Raw genomic sequence first — 27,099 nt, forward strand, 5'->3', positions numbered from 1 at the left:
GCTGCTTTCTGTCTTCCACAAAGAGCCATCTACTTGGATCAGTTCTGCCAGCAGGCCAACTTTAGCTTCCCTGCTGAGACTACCCACACCAAGTCCCTCCTGGACTCCTGATAGCTAGCAGCCTCCTGGTGTCAGCTGATTAGATTTACTCATCCTATTCTCCTCCCTCCCACAATTGCATGTAACTCCAGCACCTGTGCAGGACAAGTCCACTTTCTTTTTCTTTTTATACAGCCCTGCCTCATAATATCATACACCAATTACACAGCTTATAGCTGTTGGGGTACATAATTGAACTGTGTTCAATCATGGGTGTTCTTTAATACAATAAAAGCATTGGACCTGAAAAAAAAAAAGCATCTCCATTTTGGAAATGAGGAATAACAATTGCAGAGAGACAAACAATAGCAATTTTTTTTATTTAGTACAATTTTATTGATTTACAATACCATATAAATTTGGGGGCATAGCTTCTCCTCTAAGCCTCACCTTATCTGCTAAAAAGTTGTAATGCTATTTCCACTATCATCTACCCTGTCACTCCTCTTGCCTAACCTCTAAATCCCCTTCTCCTCCTCCGGAACTACAATATCTTTCATAGCGTCTAAGATTTATTTCTGCTCAGATTGAATATAATTCATTTTAGAATATTATATTGAGGGCCTCCCTGGTGACACAGGGGTTAAAGTCTCAGTGCTATCAAGCTGTCGCTAGCCACTGCAATGTGAGTTCAATCCCTGACCAGGGAGCTAACCCACATGTGGTGCAGCAGATCTCTCCTGCTTTGCCCAATGCACCCCTCAGCAGTGTATTTCAGTAGATCCACCTGTTCTGCTCTGCACTCTGCCTCTGATGAATCTCTTACCCACCACACCTCTGTCCTATACCCTAGTTCTTGTATGCATAAATAAATAAAAATAAATCTTTAAAATAAATAAACAAAATATATTGGCAGGCCACTATGAGTACCACCTGAGACAGAAAGAAATGCAAAAGATGGGCACTGTCTCCAAACCACTTAAAACTGTTTTTTTTTTGTGTGTGTGTGTGTGGGACCCTCGCTGGTGGCCGGGGATCGAACCTGCACTGCAGAGGCTGTGGGCAGCCTCTCAACCCAGAGCTCAACTGCCACGCCACCAGGGGAGGCCCCCACTTAAAGCTGTTTTAACTCACAGTTTCAAAAATATTATTTAAAAATGCAGTATGACCATCACAAAGAAAAAAATACTGGTATTGCATGTTATGCATACATTTCAAAGGAGCATGAAAGTTAGAAAAGAGGCACTTCATCAAGGAAGGACAAAAATGAACAGCAATAAAAACTTGAAGATGTAGCCAAGTCTAAAAATGAGCAATTGTTTGCATGTCATTATGGTCAACAAATAGGCCATTGTAGCTACCTTTGACTTCAAATAAAGGAAGAAGCAGGCCCTGCGCTTGGGGGCAAATAACATAATCTAAATGGGTGATAGCAGAACACAGAGTGATTAATTCTTCTTTTGTTCTTATATTTCCTATAAAAATTATCATATATTAAAAAGAATAAAATGAATGATAATTGAAGCCCAAGGTAAGTGAGAAGACAATAAGAATTTGGCCATATTCCATGAATTCAAGTTTAGTTCCAGGTAAATTACATAAATTATATAGCATAGAATTATAATAATATGCAGATGTTACACAACTATTGAGCTTATGAATAGTTTTATGTGTTCATGAATAGTTTAAGCAGACCAAGTGCTTGCAGTTAGGCTAATATTGCTACATATTTTTAAAAAGTGTTAAATACCATTTCTAGAAACTATAAACTGTGATGAAAATCAAAAAATTTTATATGGATGTCAGTTATTTGTTTCCTCAAAATATTGCAATTTCACACTGGTATGCTAAGTACTGAAAGAAAATATAAAAATGACAAATAGAGCAGGAATTCTGTTTCAGAATATTAAGAGTTTAATAGGGGAGTTAAGGAAATAAACTGAAACAAAAAAAAACAAATAAGATGAGATAAAGTTATAAGTATTCTTGAATCTTCTGTCTTTTTTAAGGAAAGAGAGTATAGTGCTCTAAATTTTCTCTTCCCCTCCCCCATCTTTCCTATACTTATTCATTCAAGACTTTTTTAAATGAGTTTTTATGTGCAAGGCATTGAGCTACGTGGTACAGAAAATAGCGAAGAGTAAGGAGTAGATCTTGCCCAAGGAGCTAATAATGAGAGAGCATTTTATTAAAAGCGTAAAGGTAAATGTCTTTGTCCGCTGGGCTGCTATAGCGTAAGCACCATAGACAGGGCAAATTAAACAATCATCATTTATTTCTGGGCCTCTCCGGTGGCGCAGAGGGTTGAGTGCAGAGCTGTGAAGCTGTCCACAGCCTCTGCAGTGCCGGTTTGATCCCGGTCAGCCAGGGAGACACCCCCATGGCGAGTCAGACCTCTCCTGTCTCGCCTGCTACTCCCCTCAGCAGTGTGCTTCGAGCCTTCCACCTGTTCTGTTCCCAGCTCTGTCTCTGGTGAATCCTCTCACCCTCCCGTGCCTCTGGCCTGTACCCCAGCTCTTGTATAAAAATAAATAAATCTTAAAAAAACTATTTAAAAAAAACATTTATTTCTCACAATTTTGAAGACTGGAGGTTCAGATGAAGGCACTAGCCAATTTAGTGTCCCAGTATTATTTTAGGGGCTGTAGAAAGATTTCAGACATTTCTCCATAGATTCTTTCAGCTTGATAAGAGGATTTCCAAATATTTTAGGGGCATTTTCAATAGTTTTCTTACTCTCAGCTCAAGATAAAATAAAACCAGGCAAAAATGAATGTTACCAGGACTCCAACTGTTAAGGGGAAAAAAAAACAACAACCATTTTTACCCATTCTAAAGGTCTAGTCATCTGCATGCACCAAGGCAAGAAAAAAGATTTAGTATGCTAAAAGATCTTTAATTTACTTGAAGTTCAAAGAACAAGAGAGTGGGAGAGTGAAATAGAGTCAGAGAGAGACAGACAGATTGATAGAGAAAGATTTCAAACAATATAATTTCCAGATTAAACTGCAAAAATCACCCATTCCCTCATTGCAAAATGCCCAGCCAAACAGGCGGGGCATAGAGTGGGGCGGTTGCAGCCAGAAAGCTTGCCAAGTGTCAAAGGCATCTCTCAGTGGGGAACCATAAGAAAGGGGTTAGACAGGTTCCAGAGTGCTGGGACAGAAGGAAAAACCCAAAATTTATAATGTACCATAAAATCCATGAGATCAAAATAATGATTGCCTACCTGCTGAAGCTTTAAATTCTCAGGATGATTCTCTACACGGGTCTCTCCTTCTTCCTTGGTGCCACCTCTCTGTCTCTCTCTATATATACATATATATACATATATATATATATATATATATATATATATACACACACACACACACACACACACACACATGTTAGGGGGAAAAGGATGTCCCAAAGCTAATTCCATACAGGCTTTGTGGACTCCACCCCCAACCCAGGTCAAAGCCAAAGACACTGGGAACTCCAAATCCCATCACCACCAAAGGGAAGGTGGCTGGGACCTGAGGGTGGGGTTAAGCAGCCAGGTGGATAGAAAAGGCAGACACGTGACGTGGGCTTTGGGGATCCCCCATTTTTGGCTCTCCGCCAGTTCGGAGCATCCGGCCAGCTCTGAGAGTGACTTTGGGTTTCCAGGTCGTCGGATCGGGTAGGACGCATTAAAGACTTTATTTCCCTATTTTCTTCCTGAGAAAATACATTTTCCTTATTTTCCTTTTTTTATTTTTCCTATTTTCCTAAAGTACATTTTCCTTATTTCCTTTTCTCTTGTAAATAAACCTTTTATTAACCTTTTGTGTGTGTCTGTAGTAGAGTATTCGTAAGTCCCTTTAAAGCGCCCAGGTGAGGACCCACAGCCAGGAACCCGTTTAATATCGGGGTTGCTCTATAACATATATACACATATACATACACATATACATACACACACACACATATATATACACCTTTCATTTCTTTCTCTTTCCCAGCAGCTCTGTTCAGGAAGTCCAGTCTGCTGCATTCTGTGAGTTGTAGTCCACTGCACTGGCAATGTTGGCAGTGTAGAAGTGGGGACAAGAAAGGTGGCATCCTTTCCCACACCCTCAGTGACACTCCTTTCCCTCTCCTGGTGACATATTCTGTAACAGAAACTGTTTTTCTCAAATAGATTTGTTGATGTGATTTTTTTTAATGGAGTGATTGCACTTTGATATATAAGAATCCCCTAACATTTTAAAGAGAATTGGCAGAAGTACTATCTGCTTGGATTGAACTAGCATAAATAACTCTCAAATTTAATAATTTTCAATGTCTATATGGTAAATTTACATTTACATCTTAAAAACAATATAATATTTTATATAAATATAATGAATATAAATAAAATGACACAAGAAAAAATGTGAAGTAATGATGCAACCAAAATTGGTCAAAAATCAGAAACATATGTAGCTATTTTTTTTTTAAAAACTGGCCTAGTATCAACAAAGGGAATGTGTATCTGTATGCTGCTGGAATTAAAGAGGTACATTTGTCCTTTACTTATGCCTGAAATGCATTTCTACAATAATTACTTGTAAAACTAAACAATGTAGCTCTGCTAAATCCTCTGCATGAGTTCTTCCATTCTTTTTCATTGACATCTTCAAAGCCATAATCTTGCAAAGGCAACATTTTCAACTTGGTTTGTCTTGAAAGTCTTTGAAATTCAGTCAGATTAGTTTTCCTCATTCACTCTGCCTCTTCTTTGAAGAAACTATTTATCTCACCTTGTTGTCGACCTCTAAACCCTTTTTCAATGGAAAAGAAGCAATAATGAAGGCCCAGAGTATCCAAATACTTACTCATCATAGGCAGCCTGAAAGAACAAAGAGCCCAGGAAGATACAATGCGGAACAGTACCCTTAAACTTAGTGGTGGCATGATAGGAAGTCTCTCTTTTACAAGACAGCCTGGCAGATCTTACAATACCAAATAAAAATTTTACAAATGTAAACTACTTGTTTCCTGTGAAAACTTACTTTGCAATTGTTTTTCTCATCCTAAAGCACAGATCATTCTGCCTGAGAATTTGACACATTCCTATTCTGGAGTCTCTTCAGCAGCACCAGAAAATACAGAGAATAGCCTTTCCATCCCTTTGAGTCTGAAAGTTTGCCTGAAAATTGTCACTTCGCCACCAACTGGTCAGCACTTTTACCTTTGATACCAGTGACAATTCTGTCAGTCCTTTCTCAAATTTCTTTAAGCTTCAAGTCCCCACTTAACAGTTAATTAAAAGAAATTATCTGTTTCTAAATGTAAATTTAAAATTTCCTTAGTTATTGGTGTGCATTTGCTGTGCCACGTTATAAACATAATTTTTATTATGTATGCAAACCTGCTGTGCTATTACATTCAAAAGCAACTGATCATTAGTAACTATATTAATTGGTGATTAAAATTCTAATCTTTAAATGCTTTATATCCTAACATGTAGTTTGTTATTAATACTTATTTTTGGGCCTCCCCAGTGGTGCAGCGGTTGAGCGCTGGGTTGCAAAGCTGCCCGCGGCCTCTGTGGCACCGGTTCAATCCCCGGCTGCTCCCCGGCTGCTCCCCAGCCACCGGAGGAGGGTCCCACATGGCGTGCAGACCTCTCCTGCCGCCCGCTGCTCCCCTCAGCAGTGTACTTGGTCCTTCTGCCTGCTCTTCTCCCCGCTCTGGCTCTGGTGAATTCTCTCACCCTACCGCGCTTCTGACTGTACCCAGTGCATGTATAAACAAAACAAACAAACAAACAAATAAATAATAAATAAAAAGAAAATGCCTCTATTAAAAAATACTTATTTTTGGCATTACACTTTATCTAAAAAAAACATGTTAGGTATTTTTGTCTTAATATGTAATGCATTTTGTTTTTTCCCTTTTAAAAATAAGCTCCCATTTAGCACTTTCTTGTAACCATCAGATTTTCATAAATGAAATATTGAAGTTAACAGGATAAACCTGTATTGTTACACCCATCATTCCTGTAGACAAGCTTTTTTCATCCTCTTGTCTTTGAATTAGAGATTTTAAAAAATTGTGAAACTCTTGTTTCTGTTGCATGTTTGATATATTAAGGGTAGAATTATCTTGAACATGAGAGCTTTATTTGGTTTTGAGGGTGATTCTGGACTTTCAACAGGATGGGGTAACTGCATGGAATTTTAGATTGTCTCCCTAGAGGATGGGAGGATATTTTTATTTGTGGGGTGGAGAAGTGCACAGTTATTCCAGTAATCAGAGATATAGAACTATGGCAGATACTTCTAACTGGCCCCAGTATCAGTTCTCATTTTGCTTAGTGATGAAACTTCAAATATTAGTCAGACATAAGTACAAAAGTTTGAAGAAAAAAAAAAAAGACTTCCCTAGCCTCTCTAAGTGTGGCCATGAGACTAAGGTTTGGCTAATGGGATAGACAGAGGAGTATGTGTACAGCTGATAAAGGGCTGATAACAAAGATATACAAAGAACTCACAGGACTCAACAAAAACAAAGTGAACAATCCAGTCAAGAAATGGGCAGAAGAACTTAAAAGATACTTCTCCGAAGAGGAAATGCAAACGGCCAACAGACATATGAAAAAATGTTCAACATCCCTTATAACCAGGGAAATGCAAATCAAAACCACACTGAGATGCCACCTTATACCAGTGAGAATGGCACATATCAAAAAAAACTAGCAACAACAAATGTTGGCGAGGATGTGGTGAAAAAAGAACTCTCCTGCACTGCTGGTGGGAGTGCAAACTGGGCCAACCACTATGGAAAGCTGTCTGGAGGTTCTCAGTCTACTAAAAATGGAGCTACCATATGACCTGGCAATTCCACTCCTAGAAATCTACCCAAAGGACACTGAAACATTGATTTAAAAGGACACCTGTACCCCTATGCTTATAGCAGCACTATTTACAATAGGCAAAACCTGGAAACAACCCAAATGTTCAAAAATAGATGACTGGATCAAGAGGATGTGGCATATATACACAATGGAATATTACCCAGCAATCAAAAAAGAGAAACTCATGCCATTCGCAGCAATGTGGATGGAGCTAGAAGGAATTATGCTCAGTGAAATAAGCCAGAAGGAAAAAGAAAAATATCGGATGGTTTCACTTATAGCAGAATATAGAGGAACATCAGTGTAAAAAAATAATAACAGCACAAAACACAACAAAGCAAAAATGGACAATTATAAATCAGAGACATCCTGCAGGGGAGAAAGAGGGAGAGGGATCAGAGGGAGGGATGGAGGAGCACAGGGGACTGAGGTGATGGTGCATGGGTGCAATAGGGAAGGAAACTCAATGGGGACTACACCTGAGGGGGTGGGGGGAAGCAAATATTGTTTAAAAATGAACAATGATGTAAAAAAATAATAATTATTGAAAAAAGAGGAGTATGTGTAGATCCTCTGGGAAGTTTCTTAAAGAGAGAAGTATGTCTTTTTTTTCCCTCTGGTCTCCCTGTCTTGCATGTGGATGTCATAATTCAAGGTGAAATAGCCAATTCATAAGTCAGTGTGAAAATCACAGGTAACAATTGGTGGAGCAACCTGTCAGAAGTCTAGGGTCTCTGAGAGAAGCGCTATCTGAGCCTAGGACTGTTAGTATTTCCCTGAGAGAGATAAACCATGGTAATTTTGGGCTTTTCATCAGTACTATTATTTCCTTCAAATAATTATATTTTATTAGTTAGTTTCAACTATCTTAATATTACAACTATCTTATATTGCTTTATTTCATTTTAACTTGATAGTTTCCTGAAAATGAAAACTTCCCCTCTCTCTCTAAAATGTGCCAAACTTTTTATTGTTTTTATTGTTTTTATTCAATGTGACCATTCTTGTGAGCGTGGGAAGTTTGATCTCATAAACAATGTACCATTTATGAACCTTTTATACAGAAATTGCATCATGACTAATACTCAAAATATCTCAGTATTGTAAACTTACAAGGTAAACATAAAACTACTTGTTTCAGTAATGTACACTCAATGGAAAACAAAAAGGCATTAATAACAGCAATTTCTCTTAAGAAGATGTGCAGGTCATAGGAATGAACACTGAGACACAATGCTAAGTTGATAACACAGCTAAAGAAATGTAACTGGCATTTCCTTTGGGGATGGGGATTTTTACCAAAAAAAAAAAAAAATGCTTTTAAAACTACACTGTTTTATCTGTGTTGCCATGTCAAAATAATAGGCTTGCCAAAGTAGGCGAAATGTGTGAATGTTCAAGCTTCATAGAACTGAAATCAAGTTCACAAATAACATTGACCAAAGTTCACCATGTGACCAGGGAAAAACACTTGCAAGGCATTTGATTAGCTTGTCCTTTGCAATGTTCCAGGCTATTCACATTGACAATCCCTTTTATTGCTGTGTTTGCTGCAAGGGAGGTATATAACCAGTTGTTTGGGGTAAAATACGATGGGAAGGTTTTCCATGGGTTCTACATAAAAGTAAAACTATGGAAATCTGATGTCAATGTGTGGTCACTCACTTGATATATTTCTCAAATATAAGTGGTCTTCATAAGCAGTTTCCTAGCTAAAAGGTTCCTCAATTCTTGGAATGTCCTGATTGATGAGAGCAACATTTGTCATAATATTCATTGTCTTCAACAAGATGGTGGCTACCAGAGAGAAAGAGGTTGCAGGAGGGTGGAACAGGTGGAGGGTGTGGGTTGGATGATGGTGTAGGTTAACAAGACTTGGTAGTGGGCATCGTGTGACATATATAGTGGTTGAGGTGTGAAGTTGTATACCTGAGTAACCTGTATACTTCTATAGGGTTGTTAGGTAATATTATCTCAATAAAAAATGTGTATTTTTTGGTTTTTGTCTCAGTTCCTGAAAATGCTTCAAAGCTATAAAAGAGCAATCAATGTCTTTTTATTATAACAAGCCCTTTTATACCATAGCTGGGTTAATGCTCATGAAAGTGACTTTTGGAAAGCTCCTATATAGATGGGGCTGATTGTCATGGGAGCCACCAGGTAATAGAACATTTAGCCTTGTCCCTTAATTTTGGGGTCTGGGGAGAGGGGCTGGAACTCACAGATAGTCTAGGCAAAAGATGTTTTGAAGTGGTAGGTTACAAGTTGCCCCAAATCCTATTTGAACTGACCAGGTAGAGTAAATCATGGACCAGCAAGCTCTATCTCAACATCCTGTCCAAACAATCTGGCCCACCACCATGCTAGAACTAAAGCTTTAGATCCTGACTAGTGATTATCTCATAATTTCCTGGTGGGAGAAGACCAAGCGTCCACAAATATGCTGTCATTATGCAACTTGTCTCCTCCTGTCCTGGCATAGCTTAACCCAGAAAAGCTATGGTGTTTCTTTTCTCCTCCCTGCCCTTGGACATATCCTTTAAAAATATCTCCTCCTAACCCCCTTTATGAAGGTAGGCCAATTTTCTGAAACTAGAGCAAACTAATCATCCCCAAAGAGGAAGGTCATGGGAACCTCTGATTTATTATTAATTGATGAGGAGCCCCAACCAGTTGGAGTTGTGATTGGCATTTTGAGTTGGAGGTCTTTGTTGGAAGCTTAATTTACAGGTGATCAGTCAGAAGCATAGGTAACAACCTAGGCTTGAGAACTGGCATCAGATGTACAGTTTTGAGGGACTGAGGCCATTTTCCTGTGTGATTTCATAGGAAGTGTCAGAATTCAGTTGAATTTTCAAATACCCTGCAGGTGACCAAGAATGGCTGTAGGATCTCCTTACGTCTCCCCATGCAAAAAACATTTTCATTGGGTCTAGGAACCCACAAAAATCACTGACAATTTACTTAAATAAAAGATATTACCTGCATTCATTACTTTGAAAGGGCCCATTGGAAAAACAAGAACTCCCCCCTCCCCGCAAAACCTAATAATTATAGTATTTATTGAATATTCAATTGATTGAGTATACTCAATTGGCTGACTGAAGTGGAGTGCCTTAAGATCCTGCTGGCACTTGACTGTCCGAAGGGTTTTCCTTTAAGTGAGAAATTGTGTCCCAATTTCTCTCCAAGTGATGAATGGTCCTTAATACCATCCAAGCTACTTGCCCTTCATGCTTAATACCTGTAAATTTATTTTAAAGGTTATCTTTAGAGGTGGCATCATTTTTTCTACTTTATTCAAGGTGCGCTCTCAGGAGTCCAGAATATAAACACTAGATATCCTTTCCTAGTTGTTTCTTAGTTCATATGTTGTATTATATACAGCATATAAGCAGTAGCAACTTCACAGAAGATGTGTAGGTTTCCTCAACAGTATCGCCAGCGTCACCCACCAAGATCTGGCTTGCTTCCTGTACAATTATTTGGGTTTTTTTGGTCATCACTTAAACAGAGCTGCTTGCTCTTTCTTTCTTTCTACTCCTCTGTAGAAGATTTCCTTACTTTCATATTATCCAAAGGTTTGGTGACTTCATTCACTGGAACTTTAGAAAGTATGATGTCCTTGCTGCTGCCAGGCTCTGATTTTTGGCAGTGGGAGGAGCAAGTCAAAATGTAGTCTCTCGGGTTCGTGTCTGTATCCACAGAGCTGAGAACAGGGCCTGGAAGACAGTCATGACTCAGTAAATATTTGCAGAATGAATGAATGAAGGCCACATTGAAATTGGATTTCTCTAAGGTATCAAGTTTCTGTTTTGACAAACCAGAATGGAGAATTTCAAGGAACTTGGAAGGTTTTATAGTTGAGGAAACTAACGTTTACAGGGGATTACATACGACTCATAGTCCACACTGTTTTCTTGTTTACCAATTGTAGGCCAAACTCTCCAGTCGGGTATGATTTTTTTTTTTCATCGTGACCGACTAGGATTTATTCCAGGGATGCAAAGATGGTTCAACACATGGAAATCAATCCATGTAATTCATCTTTTCAACATAAGGAAATAAAAAATCATACGGTCATATCAAAGGCCAAGACGCATCTGTTCAGACTCAGCGCACATCTAGGATAAAAGCTCTTAGTGAAATGGGGGTAGAAGAAACGCAACAGGACAGAGCCCTCTCTGCAAGCTGACAGCGGACACCAAGTACAGTGGCGAGAGCTGAAGCTTCCCTCTGAGGTCGCGCATGACTGCTGTCAGCCTGCTGCCCTCCGGGCTGCGCGCCTGCTGGCGGGGTGTCGGGGTGTCGGGACTGTCGGGGTGTCGGGGTAGATGGGGTGTCGGGGCAGGCGGGGTGTCGGGGCGGCGGGTGGCGGGGTGTCCCGGCAGGCGGCGAATCGGGGTGTTGGGGTGTCGGGGCTGGCGGGGTGTCGGAGCTGGTGAGGTGTCGGGGTGTCGGGGCTGGCAGGGTGTCGGGGTGTCGGGGGTGTCGGGGTGTCGGGGCAGGCGGGGTATCAGGGCTGGCGGGGCAGGGGGTTGTCGGGGCAGGCGGAGTGTCGGGGTGTCGGGGCAGGCGGGGTGTCGGGGCAGGCAGGGTGTCGGGGCTGGCGGGGCAGGCGGAGTGTCGGGGCAGGCGGGGTGGCTGGGCTGGTGGGCTGGCAGGGTGTTGTGGCTGGCGGGGTGTCAGGGCAGGCGGGGTGTCGGGGCTGGCGGGGTGTCGGGGTGTCGGGGTGGCCTGGCTGGCGGGGACTGTGCGCGGGGCCATCTGGGGTGAACGGGACTGTCCATCGCCTCCCCCGCAGGTCAGCGCACTGGGCGCGGCGGCCACACCGGCCTCCAGGGTCGGGGTCCAGTCGCGGCGGGGGGGGGCTGTCCCGGTTCCCCCGTGGCAACGCCCCCCGCCCGCTCCCGACTGGCCTTTAGTACCTCCCCGCGGGGCAGGCCCGGGGCGCGCGGCCGAGTCCCCCCGCGGAGCGCTCGGCGGGAGGGCGGGGCGGGCGCCCCAGAGTCAGACCCGGGCTCCCCGAGAGGCGCCGGCGCGGACAGGGGGAGGCCGCTGCAGGGAGAGCGCACGCCGCCTCCCCGCCCCCGTCTCCCCGCCCCGTCTCCCCGCCCCCGTCTCTCCGCCCCCGACTCTCCGCCCCGCCCCCGTCTCCCCGCCCCGCCCCCGACTCTCCGCCCCGCCCCGTCTCTCCGCCCCGCCCCCACCCCGCCTCGCCCCCGTCCCCCCCCGCCCGGCGCCCCGCGCCGCCCCCCGCCCCCGCCCCGCCCGCCCCGCCCCGCGCGGCGATTCGCCGCCCGCCCCCCGCCGTCCCCGCGGCGTCATGGCGGCGCTCAGCAAGGCGTTCGGCGCGTCGCTCCCGCACAACTGCTACGAGGTCGGGCACACCTGGCACCCGTCCTGCGGGGTCGCCTTCCTGCAGATCACCGGGGGCGCGCTCGAGGAGTCCCTCAAGATCTACGCGCCCCTCTACCTGGTGAGCCCCGCGGGCGGCGGAGGCCGGGGGGGGGGTCGGGGTGGGGGGGCCGGGCCAGGGTTCCGGGGGGCCGGGCCGGGGATCCAGGGTGTCCGGACGTGGGGCCGGGGGTCCTCCCGCGAAGGGCCGGGGGCGGGGGGCGCCCGGGGCCTGCGTCCGGGCGGCAGGTGGGGGCGAGCGGTCCCCGAGGCCTGTGCGGGCGGGGCGGGCGCCCCACTTCATGGTCGACGTCAGGACCCAGAGCGCGGATCGGGCCCCCGGCACCCCCTTTCCGCGCCGGGAGCTGGGGTGCCCGCTCAGCCCCCGGCTCTGCTTTACCCCCCGCCCCCAACAAGGGCGCGCACGCACCAGCCCCTGCGCCCCGGGCCGCCCGGGGTGCGGGTATCCGCAACCTCACAAAATAAGCTCCCCCTGAGCTGGTTTCCAGGCGGAGTTGTCCGCGGGGGCCGGAGGGGGGCAGCGCGGGCGGCAGGGCGGCCGAGCCCGGACTTTGCCACCTGAGCCCGTCGCGCAGGCTCACCTGGAAAGCGGCTGAACCCCCAGTTTCTCAGGAGAGTGTTTGGAATTAGGTGTTTATCATGAGGACTGCTGAAACTTCTTAGGTGTTGTCATTAGCATCTGTGGTTCTCCCCCCCTTCCCCCCCCGCCCCAATAACCTTGTCTTTGGTAATAGGGGTTTGTTATTTTGGCTACTGACATAGATTCTCTCAATCCCCCTCCCCCCCCCCATACAGCCTGTGCCCCCAGAAGACAGACATCAGGTATTTTTGGCGTTTCCTGAAAGCTCCACTCAATATTCAGTGGGTGCTCAGTTCTCCTCCTGGAATTGTCATTTGTGTTTGTGCCCTGGTGCGCCTGGACGTGCTCCTTGTAGTGCCACTTGAAATTCTGATTATTTCTTACAGACATAATGCAGAAGTCGGTGACTTTCTTTGAGCTTGATATGCCAGGAACGTGTGTTTTTTTTTTTTTTTTTTTTAATCAAGGTGCGATGAGGCAGGAAGGTCATGAAAAGTCTGTGTTTTACCAATACCTATCCAACTAGATATATAAGTACTTCCTGAGGATAAATTCTCCATCTCATTTGGCCTTATTTTTCTTGTACTCTCTGTGTAATTCAAATTTTAGATCACTACTTATTAGCCATAAGTAAAATTAGTGGGAACTCACCCGTATTTTCAGTGAAATAGAAGATAATAGAAAATATTAGAGTGCATAAGCCTTATTTCATGACAATTTTGTTTCAGTTATATTTGTATGTGTGGCTGGGGCTACTTAGAGCATATTTTAGCACTTTTCTAAGTGTCCAATAGTTGATTAAATGTGTAACCCCAGGTCCCAGAAGTTAAGGTGGTATGTCAGTGCCATCAATTACTAGATGTTTCACTGTGTATGTTACTTTGCCTTTTCTTATGAGAATTAAGTTAAACAATGCTTTAAAGATTAATCACTTATTTTTTAGTCCATAGTAGGTCTTGAATAATAGATATTTTTTCTTTCCCTTACCCCAGTGGCTTGTTAGTTATCTTGAAGTTCGTTGAGGGTGACTAGGGAAGGCTTCTTGGTGGAATTTACGTTTGGCATGGACAAAGAGAAAGATGGATTTGTTTAGTAAATATTTGTAGAATACCTATTTTTTTTTTTAAAGATTTATTTATTTATACAAGCACTGGGTACAGTCAGAAACACGGGAGTGTGAGAGAATTCACCAGAGCCAGAGCGGGGAGCAGAACAGGCAGACTGAAGAAGCACACTGCTGAGGGGAGCAGCGGGCGGCAGGAGAGGTCTGTGCGCCATGTGGGACCTTCGGCCGGCAATGGAACCCGTGCTGCAGAGGCTGTGGGCAGCTTCGCAACCCAGCGCTCAACCGCTGCACCACCAGGGAGGCCCCAGAATACCTATTCTTAATGGAGGGAGAATAGTGTGCATTGGGACAGAAATCTGAGTGGTTCTGTAAGAGAAGCAGAATGTATATTGATGGGCTAAAACAAGCTTGTTGTTTAGGAATAATGAGCAATAACAATTCTTTTTTATTGGACACTTATGTGCTTAGACTTTTAGGTATTCTTATTGATCTTTATACAACTTCATCTTATCCCCATATTACAAGTAAGAAACCTGAAGGGTTGAGAGATTAAGTGACTTCTAAGATTCAGAACTAGTAAGGGAAAGAGACAGGATTCACTTCCAGGTTTTTAAATTTTTAAATGAGCTAACATGTTTTAGGAGTGAGGGCAAGCTGATTCTAATGTATGATACCATATCACGACCATCACAGAGATACTGATAACCCTACACCACAATCTAGGTTGGTGTTTTTTTTAAATTTCAAAGTCAGACTGAAGGCCAGGCTAAGAGGGCCATTGAGAATTTTTTTTACCAAAGGGGTTACAAGTACCAAATTGTCTTAAGTTGATGAATCTGTTAGTACTGGGTGGACTGGATTGGAAAGTTTGTGAGTTAATGAAGTAGATTCACTACAAGATAGAAAGAGTAGTTGCTGTGGAATCCCACTCTGCAAATTACTAGCAGTGTGATCTTAGGAATTACCTCACCTCTTTAAGCCTTAGTCTTATTGCTTTGCAGAAGATAATTATACCTGTTTTTTAGGGCTGTTGTGAGGATTTAAATAGAATACTGCTGTATAGGAATAGCAACTGTTATGCAATAGGGCCCTAATAAAGTGTTGTTATTATTAAAATAGTACATTAATTTGCTGTGTCTGTCTACTCTTAGAATGTGGTTTGATAGAGAAAGCCAATATTTCCGTAAGTGCTTAATAAGTGAATGAAAGTATCAATGAATGAAGGCATGAATAGTTTACGAATGAGGAGGAGGTCTGAGTGCCAGAGAGAATGAAAGGGCAGTTCCAAGAGGCACTTTGCAAAAGACATTTCACAGGGAAGGTATTTCCCAGGAGGAATGAACAGGACTCAAGACTGAGAACATTGGGGCAGTGTGAGGACTTGTTTATGCGTCTAGGGTTTTAAGTCTGATGCTGGTGCCATCATTGACGGTGCCATCATTGATGCTGGTGCCATCACATTGAGAAACTGTGAAGGGAAGCTGATTTGGGGGAAATTTTTAATAAGAGTGTTTTCTGGAGCCTTTAAAATGGATCTTGTTTATGTTTTTCATTTGAAGTATTACCATGTGCATTGTGCTAAACTGATTCCTGTTGTTCCTTTTATGTTTACTCACTATGCTTATGTTTCTTTTCATCTTGTTGTCTACACATGTTCTTAGCATTCACCTTTTATGGCTTAAACCATTTTGAAATGAAGTTGTACTGTTCCTTTTAGTAGTGAATCTTTGTGTTTTCACAGTTGTAAGAAACATCAATCTTCATCCTCAATTCACTTCATGAAATTTTTTTTTAAAGAATTCTATACATATGGTATATATGCTACAAATTTATGCATGTGCCAAAAATATATTTCCAGGAGTTATATTTATTTCCTGGATGTTAGTTATTGTCACACATTCATAATAAGTGGCACCCTTCTCCACACATATACGTATGACAGTTATTAAACTGCTTAAACCCTCCAGCTGCCCCTCAAATTGATAAAAGCACAATATTCTTGGCAATGTGTGTCAAATTTAGATTATATTCATATATGGGGGATGAATTCTGTGCTGTTCAAGTTTTTAGGTACTTTGTCTGAGATAGAAAACTTGTTCATTATCTTAGTTGGTTCTAAGAACTTTCTTAATTATGCACTTAGGGTTTTCCTGGTTGACTTTCTTCAAGATCTTCAGGATAGGGTACTAACATTTACCTTTAGCTGAGTCCTAAGTAGAACCTTTTGTACTTTTTGGAAAGAATGATTTAAAAACTTGCTTCTTCATTGATCTTTGGATGTTTACACCTATCTGCAGAGCATGAGAATGTTTACTTAATATTTGCTTCCTTTGAACCATATCATCTAACAAGTCTGTTAGATTATAAAGAGTCAGTTGATCACCTCTAAACTCTGAGTAAACACTAAATCAAGACTTGAATTTTTAGGAAAAAAATTAACTTGTGGACAGTCCCTGGTTAGTTGCTAAAGGCTTGAAAACCACTGACAGTGAAGAAATCAATTCGTTGTAGACTGAGTTTTTTTTTTTTTAGTGTTGTCAACAGATTCATCCTATGCGAAAAAATATAATTCTACAACACTTCCAATGCCTAATAATCTACTTAGAATTAGCTGTTCAGTATGATTTAAGAAGCAGGATCTTGAATTTTGGGATTAAATTGCCTATTTTAGAATTCTAACTCATTGTTTACTTGTGAGTTGCGTAACCTCAGACAAATTACCTGTATTGTTAAGTCTTAATTTCTGCATCTGTAATATTGGAGAAACTTTTTTTTAAAAAAGATTTGTTTATTTATGCATACAAGAACTGGGGCACAGGCCAGAGATGTGGGAGGGTGAGAGGATTCATGAGAGACAGAGCGGGGAGCAGAACAGGCAGATCTACTGAAACACACTGCTTAGGGAGCAGCAGATGGGATAGAGTCAGGAGAGGTCTACTCAGCCATGTGGGTTGCTCCTTGCCTGGGGATCCAGCTCATACTGCAGAGGCTGCGGTTTGCTTCTTGGATTGCTTCATAGGTTGCATCTTAACCGTTTGGGCAACCAGGGAGGCCCCCTCCCTTTTATTTTTGTGAAGCCTTAAGTTAAGAGGGTGGAGGTGAGGGATACATTTTAATCTCTATGTTGGGTAAAAAAAAAAGATGATTCTTAAACAGTTTGTTATTGTTCCTTTGTAGATGTGATATTCATTTACTTTTTTTAAAAAAAGATTATGCATACAAGAATTGGTACAGGCTAGAGGTATGGGGGTGAGAGGAGTCACCAGAGACAGAGTGGAGAGCAGAACAGGCAGATCTACTGAAACACACTGCTGAGGGGAGCAGCAGGTGAGTCAGGAGAGGTCTGCTGAGCCATGTGGGTTGCTCCCTGGCCAGGGATGGACTCATGCTGCAGAGGCTGCAGGCAGCTCCATAGGCTGCATCTTAACCCTTGTGCCACCAGGGACGCCTGGTCTTTTTCTTTTAAATGAGCAATTAAGTGATGACTTTTCCTATTCATTAGCATGACTGTTTGAGTTTTTGAACTTGTTTTTATGTGACAATATTCTTTGGCTAATCTCTGTTGAGTACAAAGGGTATTTTCAACATAGCACTTATCGCTGAGAATTGTACTAACATGTTGTCAGCTCACCCTTTTCAGCAGTTGCTATGTCTGAGTCTAACTGACCAAATCTGATTTACCATTTGTCCCTTGAGTTATCCTAGATCAGAGATAAAAATTAGTTAATATTGGAAAATGGAATCTAATTATGACCCATTACAGTTCTTGTTTCTGAGTTAGTACTTTCTTACTAAAACAGACATTTGAGTGATTTAAAAATGTAAAAGGCTTCAATAGAAAGAATACTTAATAGGAATTTTCAAAGCCAGTGTTATATCTGTTTGCATGGTTTAGTAAAACATTCGCTTCAAATCAAAATGAGTGGTCTTCTATTTAGGAAAATTTATCCTCTTCAATACAAATGAAAGGAACATACTTATTTTGTTAAGAGTTTATAGTCCAGAAGGGGAGATTAATCATGTATGTTGTCCTGGAAATACAAATTCAGTGAAATGAGTACTGTATAGTATGGATAAAATGGTTTGAGAAATCCATGTTGGAGAACCAGATTTGACTGGGAGATGAGAAACTTAATAGAAGTGGCATTTTAGTTGAAGGAAAAAGTAGAATCTGAAAGGCAGAAGTAGGTGGTGGATAAGAAAGGAATAGCTTGAATAAAAACATTCAGGAGGGACAGGTACGGTATGCTCTGGGGAATGGTGGATGGAATTTGGATTTTTATGTGTTGTGGTAGGCCGTCACTAATATTTATCAGTAGGGGAGCTGTTGCCTGTTGTTTTGTAAGCTTAATCTTTTGGTGGTATTTAGAATTGCTATTGATAGATTTAGAGTAAGAGGTAGTGGGAAGAAACAAATATAGCTCTAAGACTTAAACCTTGTTAATCGGGGTGTGGGACGGAGTGCCTTGGAGGAAAATTTTCTGTGAAATATGCTAGATTGCTCTGGGGCGCCTTAAATGGCAGTGTGTCAATGGAGAATGGCCAGGAGGTATTGGGAAATGCAGGGCTGCTGTTCTGGAGATATGCGAGGACTAGAGATTCAGGCTTAGATGTCATCAGAATGGAGGTGAAGGTTGAAGAAGGTTTATGATAGTGGATTAGGTCAACATGAAGGAGAGTTTAGAACGGGAAGGCAAGCTGGGGAAATGCTTGTTTGTTTGTTTTTTTTTAAGTTGACGGGAATAAAAGAAAGAAGTAAACTGATACGAAGAGGTTGAGAAGAAATAGTGTGATGGAGAAGTCTTCTGGAGGAAGTTTGCGGGGTGGGATTGGAAAGAGGTGGGAAGAGTATGGGCTTGAATCTCAGAGCTGCCCTCACCAGCCTTTCGCCTTGACCAAAGTTCTTAACAAGTGAATTTCAATGTTCTCTTCTATAAAGTGGGATGAAATGTCCGTCATATTCTTTAAAAATGTAAGGCAGCTCTCCTTATTCTGCTCGGAAATCTCTAGTGGCTTTCCATCTAGTGGCAAATACAGCCTTCTGTGATCTGGCTGTTGCTTGTTTGATTGCATTTCCTTAGTCATCCATTTTCCTGGTTGCTTTTCACCTGCCTACAGATTAAATTACTTGATTTATTTTATATATTTTTGTATCTAAATTTTGCTATTTGGAACAGAGAGCTGTTTCACCCCCAACTTTCATTGATTTGTCACTAGTTGGCATTACTGTGTAATTTTAGGCATACAGCTTCGCGTCTCCACACGTATGTCCCTTGCGTATCCTCCACCGCCTGTCCCGGGCCACAACCCTGTCACCTTCCCTCCCCAGCCCCTGTTCCTTCTCCACTGTCCCTTCTGGTAATTGGTACATTATTCATGGTTTTGCCAGTTTGTAGAATAGAGAGCTCTTGATTTCTGGATTCTGTATTAAACTGGACAGTAGCAAAAAATGAGCATTTCTAAAGATGACTTCCTCTTTGTATGAGTTACGATTTTGAGAAAAAAAACTTGTCTCTTAAGCAATATACATACATGTGTAATTGCTTTTATCATGATGAGACATTGTGACTTGAAAGCTGGAGCACAAACTTACCTTCTGTGAATCTGTATAACCTTTGAGAGTGGCGAAAAATGTGCTAAGATTTTGATAATACATTGATAGTTTTTTCATTAACTTTTTAAAAATTTTTATTTATGCATACAAGATCTGGGGTGTAGGCTAGAGAGGTGCGTGGGGAATAGGGTAGGAGGGGGAGAGGATTCACCAGAGGCAGAGTGGGGAGCAGAACTGGTGGATTCACTGAAACGCACTGCTGAGGGGAGAAGTCAGGAGAGGTCTGCTGCGCCCTGTGGGCAGCTCCCTGGCCGGGGATAGAGCTCATGCTGCATTGGCTGGGCATAGCTTGATAGCGCTGAGACTTTTAACCTCTGTGCCACCGGGGATGCCCCTGTTCATCAACTATTTATCGACTATGTACCAGCCACTGTGCTATGTGGTCATTGGGAAAGGGGAGTTAATTGAAGTGACTGCTTTACAAATGGTTGAATGAGAAAGGTTTCTGAAAGACTTTTCAAAAGGTGTGGATGCAATGTCTTCCTTTACTTGTATAGTTTAATGATGTTTACATCCCAAAGGACATAATGCATCATATTACTTGATGCTTTGATGATTAAGGATCTTAACCCACCTCATCGTAACTGTATCATGTTAAAGAGCTGTTTGAATCTCTCTTGACCCAGGGTCAAACTTTTACCTTCATTTTGTTAATCATTAATTAATTGTAGCATTTTATTAGTTTGATGTCTTCTGAAAGGTTGCTGTGATTTGAGATTTTTCTTCTGTGTATTTTTCCCATCATGTTTAATATGATGCAAATCTTTTTGATCCTGGGAATATAGGAGTATTTGTTAATAAACCTGATAGAGTGAATCAAATTAGCATAGTAAATTGATATTTCAACGATGAGTGAGACTCTGTCCTCATAATTATACTTGAGGAGAATCAATAGTTGAAGTGAGTGAATTCTAATTTTAACTAATTTTGCTGTTAATAGCATTTAAGAATATTCTGTGAAATGAATCTTAAAGAATTTATATGTGGTGGGAAAAAGAGTACTAGAATAAGCACTACTAGGTTTGAGCAGGTTACTTTTATAAGAATTTTTAACTTATAGTTTTCAGCTTATTGCCATTTATTTTATATCAGTTTTTGACCTATTACATATGTCTAGTTTTTTTTTTTTTTTTTTTTTTCTATTTTGACTGCAGCTAGATCCTTGGTGTTTGGATTAAGATTAGTCCAGTTTGGGACTAATCTATTGACAGTGATCCAAGGTGTCTTGTGCTGATGACTCTTGATTTCTAAACCTGGAGGTCATTTTGTTATTTTTTTCCCCACACACCTGCCTCAGAAACTCAGACTCAGGAGGCAGTAAACTAATGAGCAGACTTACTTTAGAGTGTGCTCATACAGTTCCATTTGGAGCCCAGGGAGTATTTCTGTAACTGTAATTAGCCTGAGCATTTCTTCTCATTTACTGTTTTTTACTCTTATGTCATCTTCAATTATTACAAATTTCTTACAGTGTGTCAGAACTAAAGGAGTAGGGTGAACAAGATATGCATGGACATTACAGTTAAAGAGGAAGATAATCATAGAAGAAATATACAAAAAATCATTTCAACTTTGACTAGTGCTCCTGAGAAGTGCACGATGTTGCTACAGTGTGTTGCAGGAGGACCCATTCCAGTGTGGTGGACTTGGGAAGGCTTCCCCAAGGATTGGCATGATGAATATATGAATATATATCAAGTGAATGTGTGTTAGGTTAATATTTGTGGCACAAACCCAGATTTTAGCATGAGGAAATTGAGGAAAATAACAATTAGTTTTTCTTTATAGAAAGAGCAGTTATTTGATAATTTCTAAATCCAATGCCCTGACCAAAGGTTTGCTCTTTTTCCCTTTGGTCTTTACTTCAGCTTGAAGCAAGAGGCAGTAATAAAATATTTCAACTATACAAATATCTTGATTAGTAAATTCTCTGAAATTGAGCCTCCCTTCCAATAAGCCTGCATTTTGAATTATGGCCATCAGAAATTTGCAGTTGTATATCTGAGAAAAACTTGCAAGTGACCTCCTTTTGTCTTCATCCATTTAAGGGTAAATCAAGTCTGAGAAGTTTAACATATTTTAAAAGTTTTCTTTTTCTGTGTTTGTTTCTCTTTTCCCCATGGTTAAATTCATTATTTTTATTTTTATTTTATTTTTAGTTCAGGTGGATGGCCAACAACAAAAAGATACATTAAAAGTATTTTGGTTTAAGGTTATATAACATTATATGGTGATCTATATCGTTGGGGTCAGATGATAGGGTGTGGTGTGTGGGGTTCTTGGGTCCTTTGAGCAAGTAATCAGCAGATGCTCCCGTTCATCAGCACGTTGCAAGTTTGTTTCCAGAAAAAGAAAGAGAGACATGGAGACACAGGTGGGCTGTGAGCTGCATTTTGCCAGAGCAAAGGGTGTTCTTTTAGGTGTTCTCTGATGAAATTACTGTGGGAATTAGTGCCTTGGGGGCATACGGGGTTGGTCTTTTATGACTGGTAATCCTCTCTGCCTCTGCCTCTGATCATATTTCCTGACCCCACCTTGGATTCCTGAAAACAACCACAGCAGGATTTTTAAGATTCACTAATCATCCCTACTCCAATCTCTGGTGTTTGTCCTTGTGAAACCTTCCATCTTAAATTTTTCTACTCTCAGCTTCTATCAGTGTCACTGAGTTGAAATGATAGGTGTGTGTTTTCAAGAATGACAGAACATTAATATGACTTAGTTTGGAATATGGCTATAGTATACATAAAGCTCAATCTGAGTGTTGTCTTGATCATATTGTGTTTTAATATTATATCTAAAGTATATTTTCAGGTTTATCTTTAAAGCCTATGTCAACGTCCATGTAAAAATGAAATCGGTTCTTTTATTGAGAGTGAGAACCTTCTGTGTTAGCTGTGTAAGACTGATGGTGTTGTTACAGGGCAACCCTGATATGAAATAGGTTGTCTGACTATGGGTCCTCACCTGTGCGCTTTAAAGGGACTTATAATAACACCCAACTGCAGGGGCACACAAAAGGGTTAATAAAGGGTTTATTTACAAAAGAAGGAAATGAAGAAATGAATAACCCAGGGAGAAAAAAAGGGAGATAAATTAGTGACTATGTCCTATCAGTTCCACTGAGCTGGAACCCCAATAGAATGCTGAGACCCGGCAAAAAACCAAGAGACCCCCAAGGCCCACATGTCTGATTATGTATGAGACCTGGCTGCTTGACTCCACCCTCAGTTCCCAGCGAGCCTCCCTTCGGTGATGAGGACATCATGGGATTTGTAGTTCCTCATGTCTTGGATCTCTTTGGTCTGGAGTGGGGTGGAGTCCCTACAACCTGTGTTTGTGGAGTTTGTTCAGGGCATCCTTTCTCCCCAACAGTATGATATTCTTTATAGGAAGACTTTATATTAGATAGTTAAAGAAAACTTGAAAATTTGCTTGTATTCTCCAGCATATATTATTAATAAAGTTGCTGTAGTTCATTTGTTTTGTTTTTAATAAGCATGGTAGAGTGCACTGGGTGTAATCCCTATAAGGACTAGCAAGTGACAAGTGTTTATTTGTAACAGGCACTTTGGACGTGTTATCTCTCCTTTCAGAATTAGTTAAACTTCACAATCAGAAAGGATGATTAAAAGTGTGGACTCTGGAGCCATTTACCTGTTTTAGCTCCTTGCTCTGCTGTTTATTGGCTGTGTCACTTAGTACAGCTTTATCTTATGCTGTTTTCTTATATGTAAAGTGCAAATAATGATTGTGTCCATCTCATTGATAATTATGTAGATTGAGTTAACATTGTGTGGTAGCTGGCTTGTATTTAGTTTGTTAACTAAATAAAATAAAAGTTCTGTTAATATTTCAAAAAAAGTAAATTCACTATGCTATTTTCTTGAAAGGAGATGTTCTCATAGGGATAATTTTGTCAGTGAGGAGACATCTGGCAATACTTGAAAACATGTTTGGTTGTCACAGCTCGGGGTCTGCTACTGGTGTAGAGAGAATAGAAGCCAGAGGGATGCTGCTGAACATCTTAGAGTGCAGGGACAGCCTTCCATAGCAGCAAATGCCTGGCCCCAGATGTCCATAGTTAGCTTGAGAGACCCTGCTTTAAAGAAATCATTATTTACTAGTGTTTTCTCTAAGAAAAGAGTAAATGAATAGAATAATACCAACCCCAATTACCAGTCATAAAAGACCAATAAAAGACCATAAAAGACCAATAATACCAACTCCTTTTGCTTGCATACTTTTATTTTTTTTAAAGATTTATTTTTATTTATACAAGAGCTGGGGCATAGGCCAGAGTTGTGGGAGGGTGAGAGGATTCATCAGAGACAGAGCAGAGAGGAGAACAGGCAGACAAGATCGAAGCAGCGGGCGAGATAGGAGAGGTCTGCCTCGCCATGTGGGATTCTCCCTGGCCAGCCGGGAATCAAACCAAAATCGAACCAGCGCTTCGGAGGCTACGGACAGCTTCGCAGTGTGGTGCTCACCCCGCTGCGCCACTGGGGAGGCCCCTTGCATACTTCTATTTTCCAAAGAGGCTAGATTTGTCAGGCCTTCTAGAATTAGTCTAGAAGAGTTAATGATCAAGTTTTCGACTAACAACATCTGCTAAGTTAAAGTTTTGTACTAATAAGGCTTAGATCATGCGGTCAGTCCCTTTGAGGGCCAATTATCTTTGTTATATTCCATGACCAGAGGCTGTCACCCCAGGCCTAGTCAGCTGTCTTTGTGGCAGAATGCAGCTCTGATTGCCTGGGGAGCAGATAGGAGAGCATAGCTGAGTAAGATGAAACACATTCAGGCCTGACAGATGTTAATAGTGAGACTTTTTGTCAAGTGTAACTCTTTACTGGGGACCCTGTCATCATTTTGTATCACTCTTTAGTCTTTGTGGCCTTTGGATTCCTGAGGTTGGTCACCTGAGCACATGAGGCTTTCACAAACTGCACATCCCGCTCATGCTACACGGCAGCCTTCATGCGTCGGTGACGTGATTTATGTCTGGAATGTTTACGAGTATATTCACTTGTGTTTTCTGCTATATAATTTGTACTTCGCAAATTTAGGTCTATACTCTGGTTCAAATTAATATTTGCACATAGTATAAGGCAAGAGTTAGGGCTTTTGTTCTTCACAGTCCCTAAAACCTGTCACCTGGTCCCTCTGTCACAGTACAGCCCCAGAAGGAGACGGGATGGCCTGAGTGTGAGTCCTGCCCACACACTTAAAACTTAGAGCAAGACCCAAATGCAGGCACGCATAGAAAAGGTTAATAAAAAGTTTATTTACAAGGAAAATGAAAAGAGGGGAAGCCCAGAGAGGGAGAAAGAGGTGGGGGGGGGGAGATTAACTGGTTAATGTGTCCTACGGGCAGTGCTGTCTGACTAGGACCCTGGGACTAAGAAAGCGCAGGCCCACGTGTGTTTGATTTTATACCGAGCACTGCTGCTTGACTGCACCCTGGGGTCCCAGGACCTGCTTCAGGAGGCTGAGAGCCATGGCAGATGCGTGGCATGGTGGGACCCTTGGCGTCTGGGGTCTCTGGCATGGAGGTGGGGGTGGAGCCCATAACACATCAGTGGTGGGAGTTCGCGCAAGACATACTGTTCCCCCACTACGTTCAGTATCATTTATTTAAAAAAAGACGTACTTTTAGAAGTGGGGTAAAGCAGACCTCTTTGTGGTCTTTTTTTGATCAGTGTTGACCTTTTATTTTCAGCATGATGATTTGATATACATACTGCTTTCTTTCTTTTTTTTAAAGATTTACTTATTTATACAAGAGCTGGGGTACAGGCCAGAGGTGTGGGGGGTGAGAGGATTCACCAGAGACAGAGTAGGGAGCAGAACAGGCAGACTGACTGAAATACACTGCTGAGGGGAGCAGCTGGTGAGACAGGAGAGGTCTGCGCGCCATGTGGGTATCTCACCGGCCGGCTGGGATCGATCCAGCGCTGCAGTGGCTGTGGACAGCTTCACAGCGCTGCGTTCAACCGCCTGCGCCACCGGGGAGGCCCTGATGTACATACTGCTTTCTAACTTGATAGTTTGATAATGCAAAAGGTCCTCAAATAATGTCAATATTCGGTTCAACATTGCTTTGTTTTAACAGTTGAAAAGGGAGAAAACAGTCGTTTCCCAGCCTGGGCCACTGTGTGGAGTTTGGGGGCTCTCCCTGTGTTAATGTGATTTTTCTCTAGAAACCTGTTTTCCCCGTATGCAGAAGATGCACATATTAGGTTCATTGGTGTGTCTCAGTTCTCCCAGTCTGAGTGAGTGTGGGTGTGGGTGATGCCCCTTGTGATGGCAGGGCCTGCTGTTCAAGATTGGATCCTGCGTTGCATCCTGCACTGCCGGGTTAGGCTGTGCTGCCCATGCCCCCTCGCTGGAATAAGTGGGCTCGGGAAATGAATAAATAAATAAGCAGGATTGATGCTAATACTAGATAATACTGTTTGGGTCTCTATTTAGAAGCTCAGTGATGTTTTGTGACTAGAAATACAGCATAGGAATGTAACTCTTGCTTACCTCAATTAGCCTGTGGTGAAATTGGTTTTGTTATGCATGTTTTTCGCTTTAAAAAATTGTAGTTTCCAAGAACCATTTGATATTTACTGCAGACTTACTGTATATGTATGTAGTGAAGTAATTACTACAGTCAAGCTAATCAACAGTTAATCTCACAGTTACTTTTTTGTGTGATGAGGCCACCTTAAATCTACTGTCGGTATATTTTGGCCATTCAATCCAGCGTTATAAACTATAGTCATCAATTTTTCATCCCTTTTTATTATGTCTTTAATAAAAATGTGGGTTTTTTTTTGTTTATTTGGTTTAAGTGAACCAAATATTAACTAAGTTACAAAGATGAAATGTGTTTCTAGTAACCTAAATAACTACTTGAATTATTTGTTTTTTTTTAAATTGTTTGATTTTCCTTCATATTTTGTATATTAATACCTTGTCAGATATGTAGTTTCCAAATATTTTCTCCCATTTTGTAGGTTTTTCTTCATTGTCTCCTTTGCTGTACAGAAACATTTGAATTTGATCAAATCACACTTTTTGGGATTATATGAAAAAATTCATTGTCCATACCAATGTCAAGAAACTTTGTCACTAAGCAGTTTTACAGTTTCCGTTATTAATTATATTTTTCAATTTTGCTCCTACTAATAATTTCCAGTTTTGTACCATTGTGGTTGTAAGATGTGCTTGGTGTGATTTCAGTCTTCTTAAGCTTATTCACTTTTGTGGCCTAATATTTGATATATCCATGAGAATATTCCATGTGGTTTCAAAAGAATGTGTGTTCTGTTGCTGCTGGGTGACATGTTCTGTGGGTAGGTTCATTTAGTATTATTCAAGTTCAGGTCATTTTGATTGACTTACTGTCTGTCTGATCTATCCTTTGTTGGAAGTAGGGCATTGCATCTGCTGCTATTTTATTGTCTGCTTCTCCCTTGAGTTTTGTTAATATTTGCTTTACATATTTAGTTGCTTTGGAGGTGGGT

The 27,099-nt window shown here is 41.7% G+C and overlaps 1 protein-coding gene and 1 pseudogene across 3 annotated transcripts in view; one reads left to right on the forward strand and one right to left on the reverse strand.

Moving 5' to 3' along the window:
- Positions 1-9,964: 9,964 nt before the first annotated feature.
- LOC119255064 (cofilin-2-like) lies at positions 9,965-10,841 on the reverse strand (annotated as a pseudogene).
- Positions 10,842-12,216: 1,375 nt separating this feature from the next.
- The window catches only part of TMEM135 (transmembrane protein 135), a 244,017-nt gene continuing 229,134 nt past the window's right edge, over positions 12,217-27,099 (forward strand). For all 3 annotated transcript variants that reach the window (XM_037523112.2, XM_054699590.1, XM_037523113.2), the window contains exon 1: positions 12,217-12,383. In XM_037523112.2, coding sequence (XP_037379009.1) covers positions 12,231-12,383 — 153 coding nt within the window. In that variant the 5' untranslated portion in view covers positions 12,217-12,230. The remainder of the gene's footprint in view (positions 12,384-27,099) is intronic.

The sequence above is a fragment of the Talpa occidentalis genome, unplaced genomic scaffold (assembly GCF_014898055.3).
Source record: "Talpa occidentalis isolate TD23 unplaced genomic scaffold, MPIMG_talOcc4v2.1 talOcc4.3, whole genome shotgun sequence".
In the NCBI taxonomy this organism is placed as follows: Eukaryota; Metazoa; Chordata; class Mammalia; order Eulipotyphla; family Talpidae; genus Talpa; species Talpa occidentalis.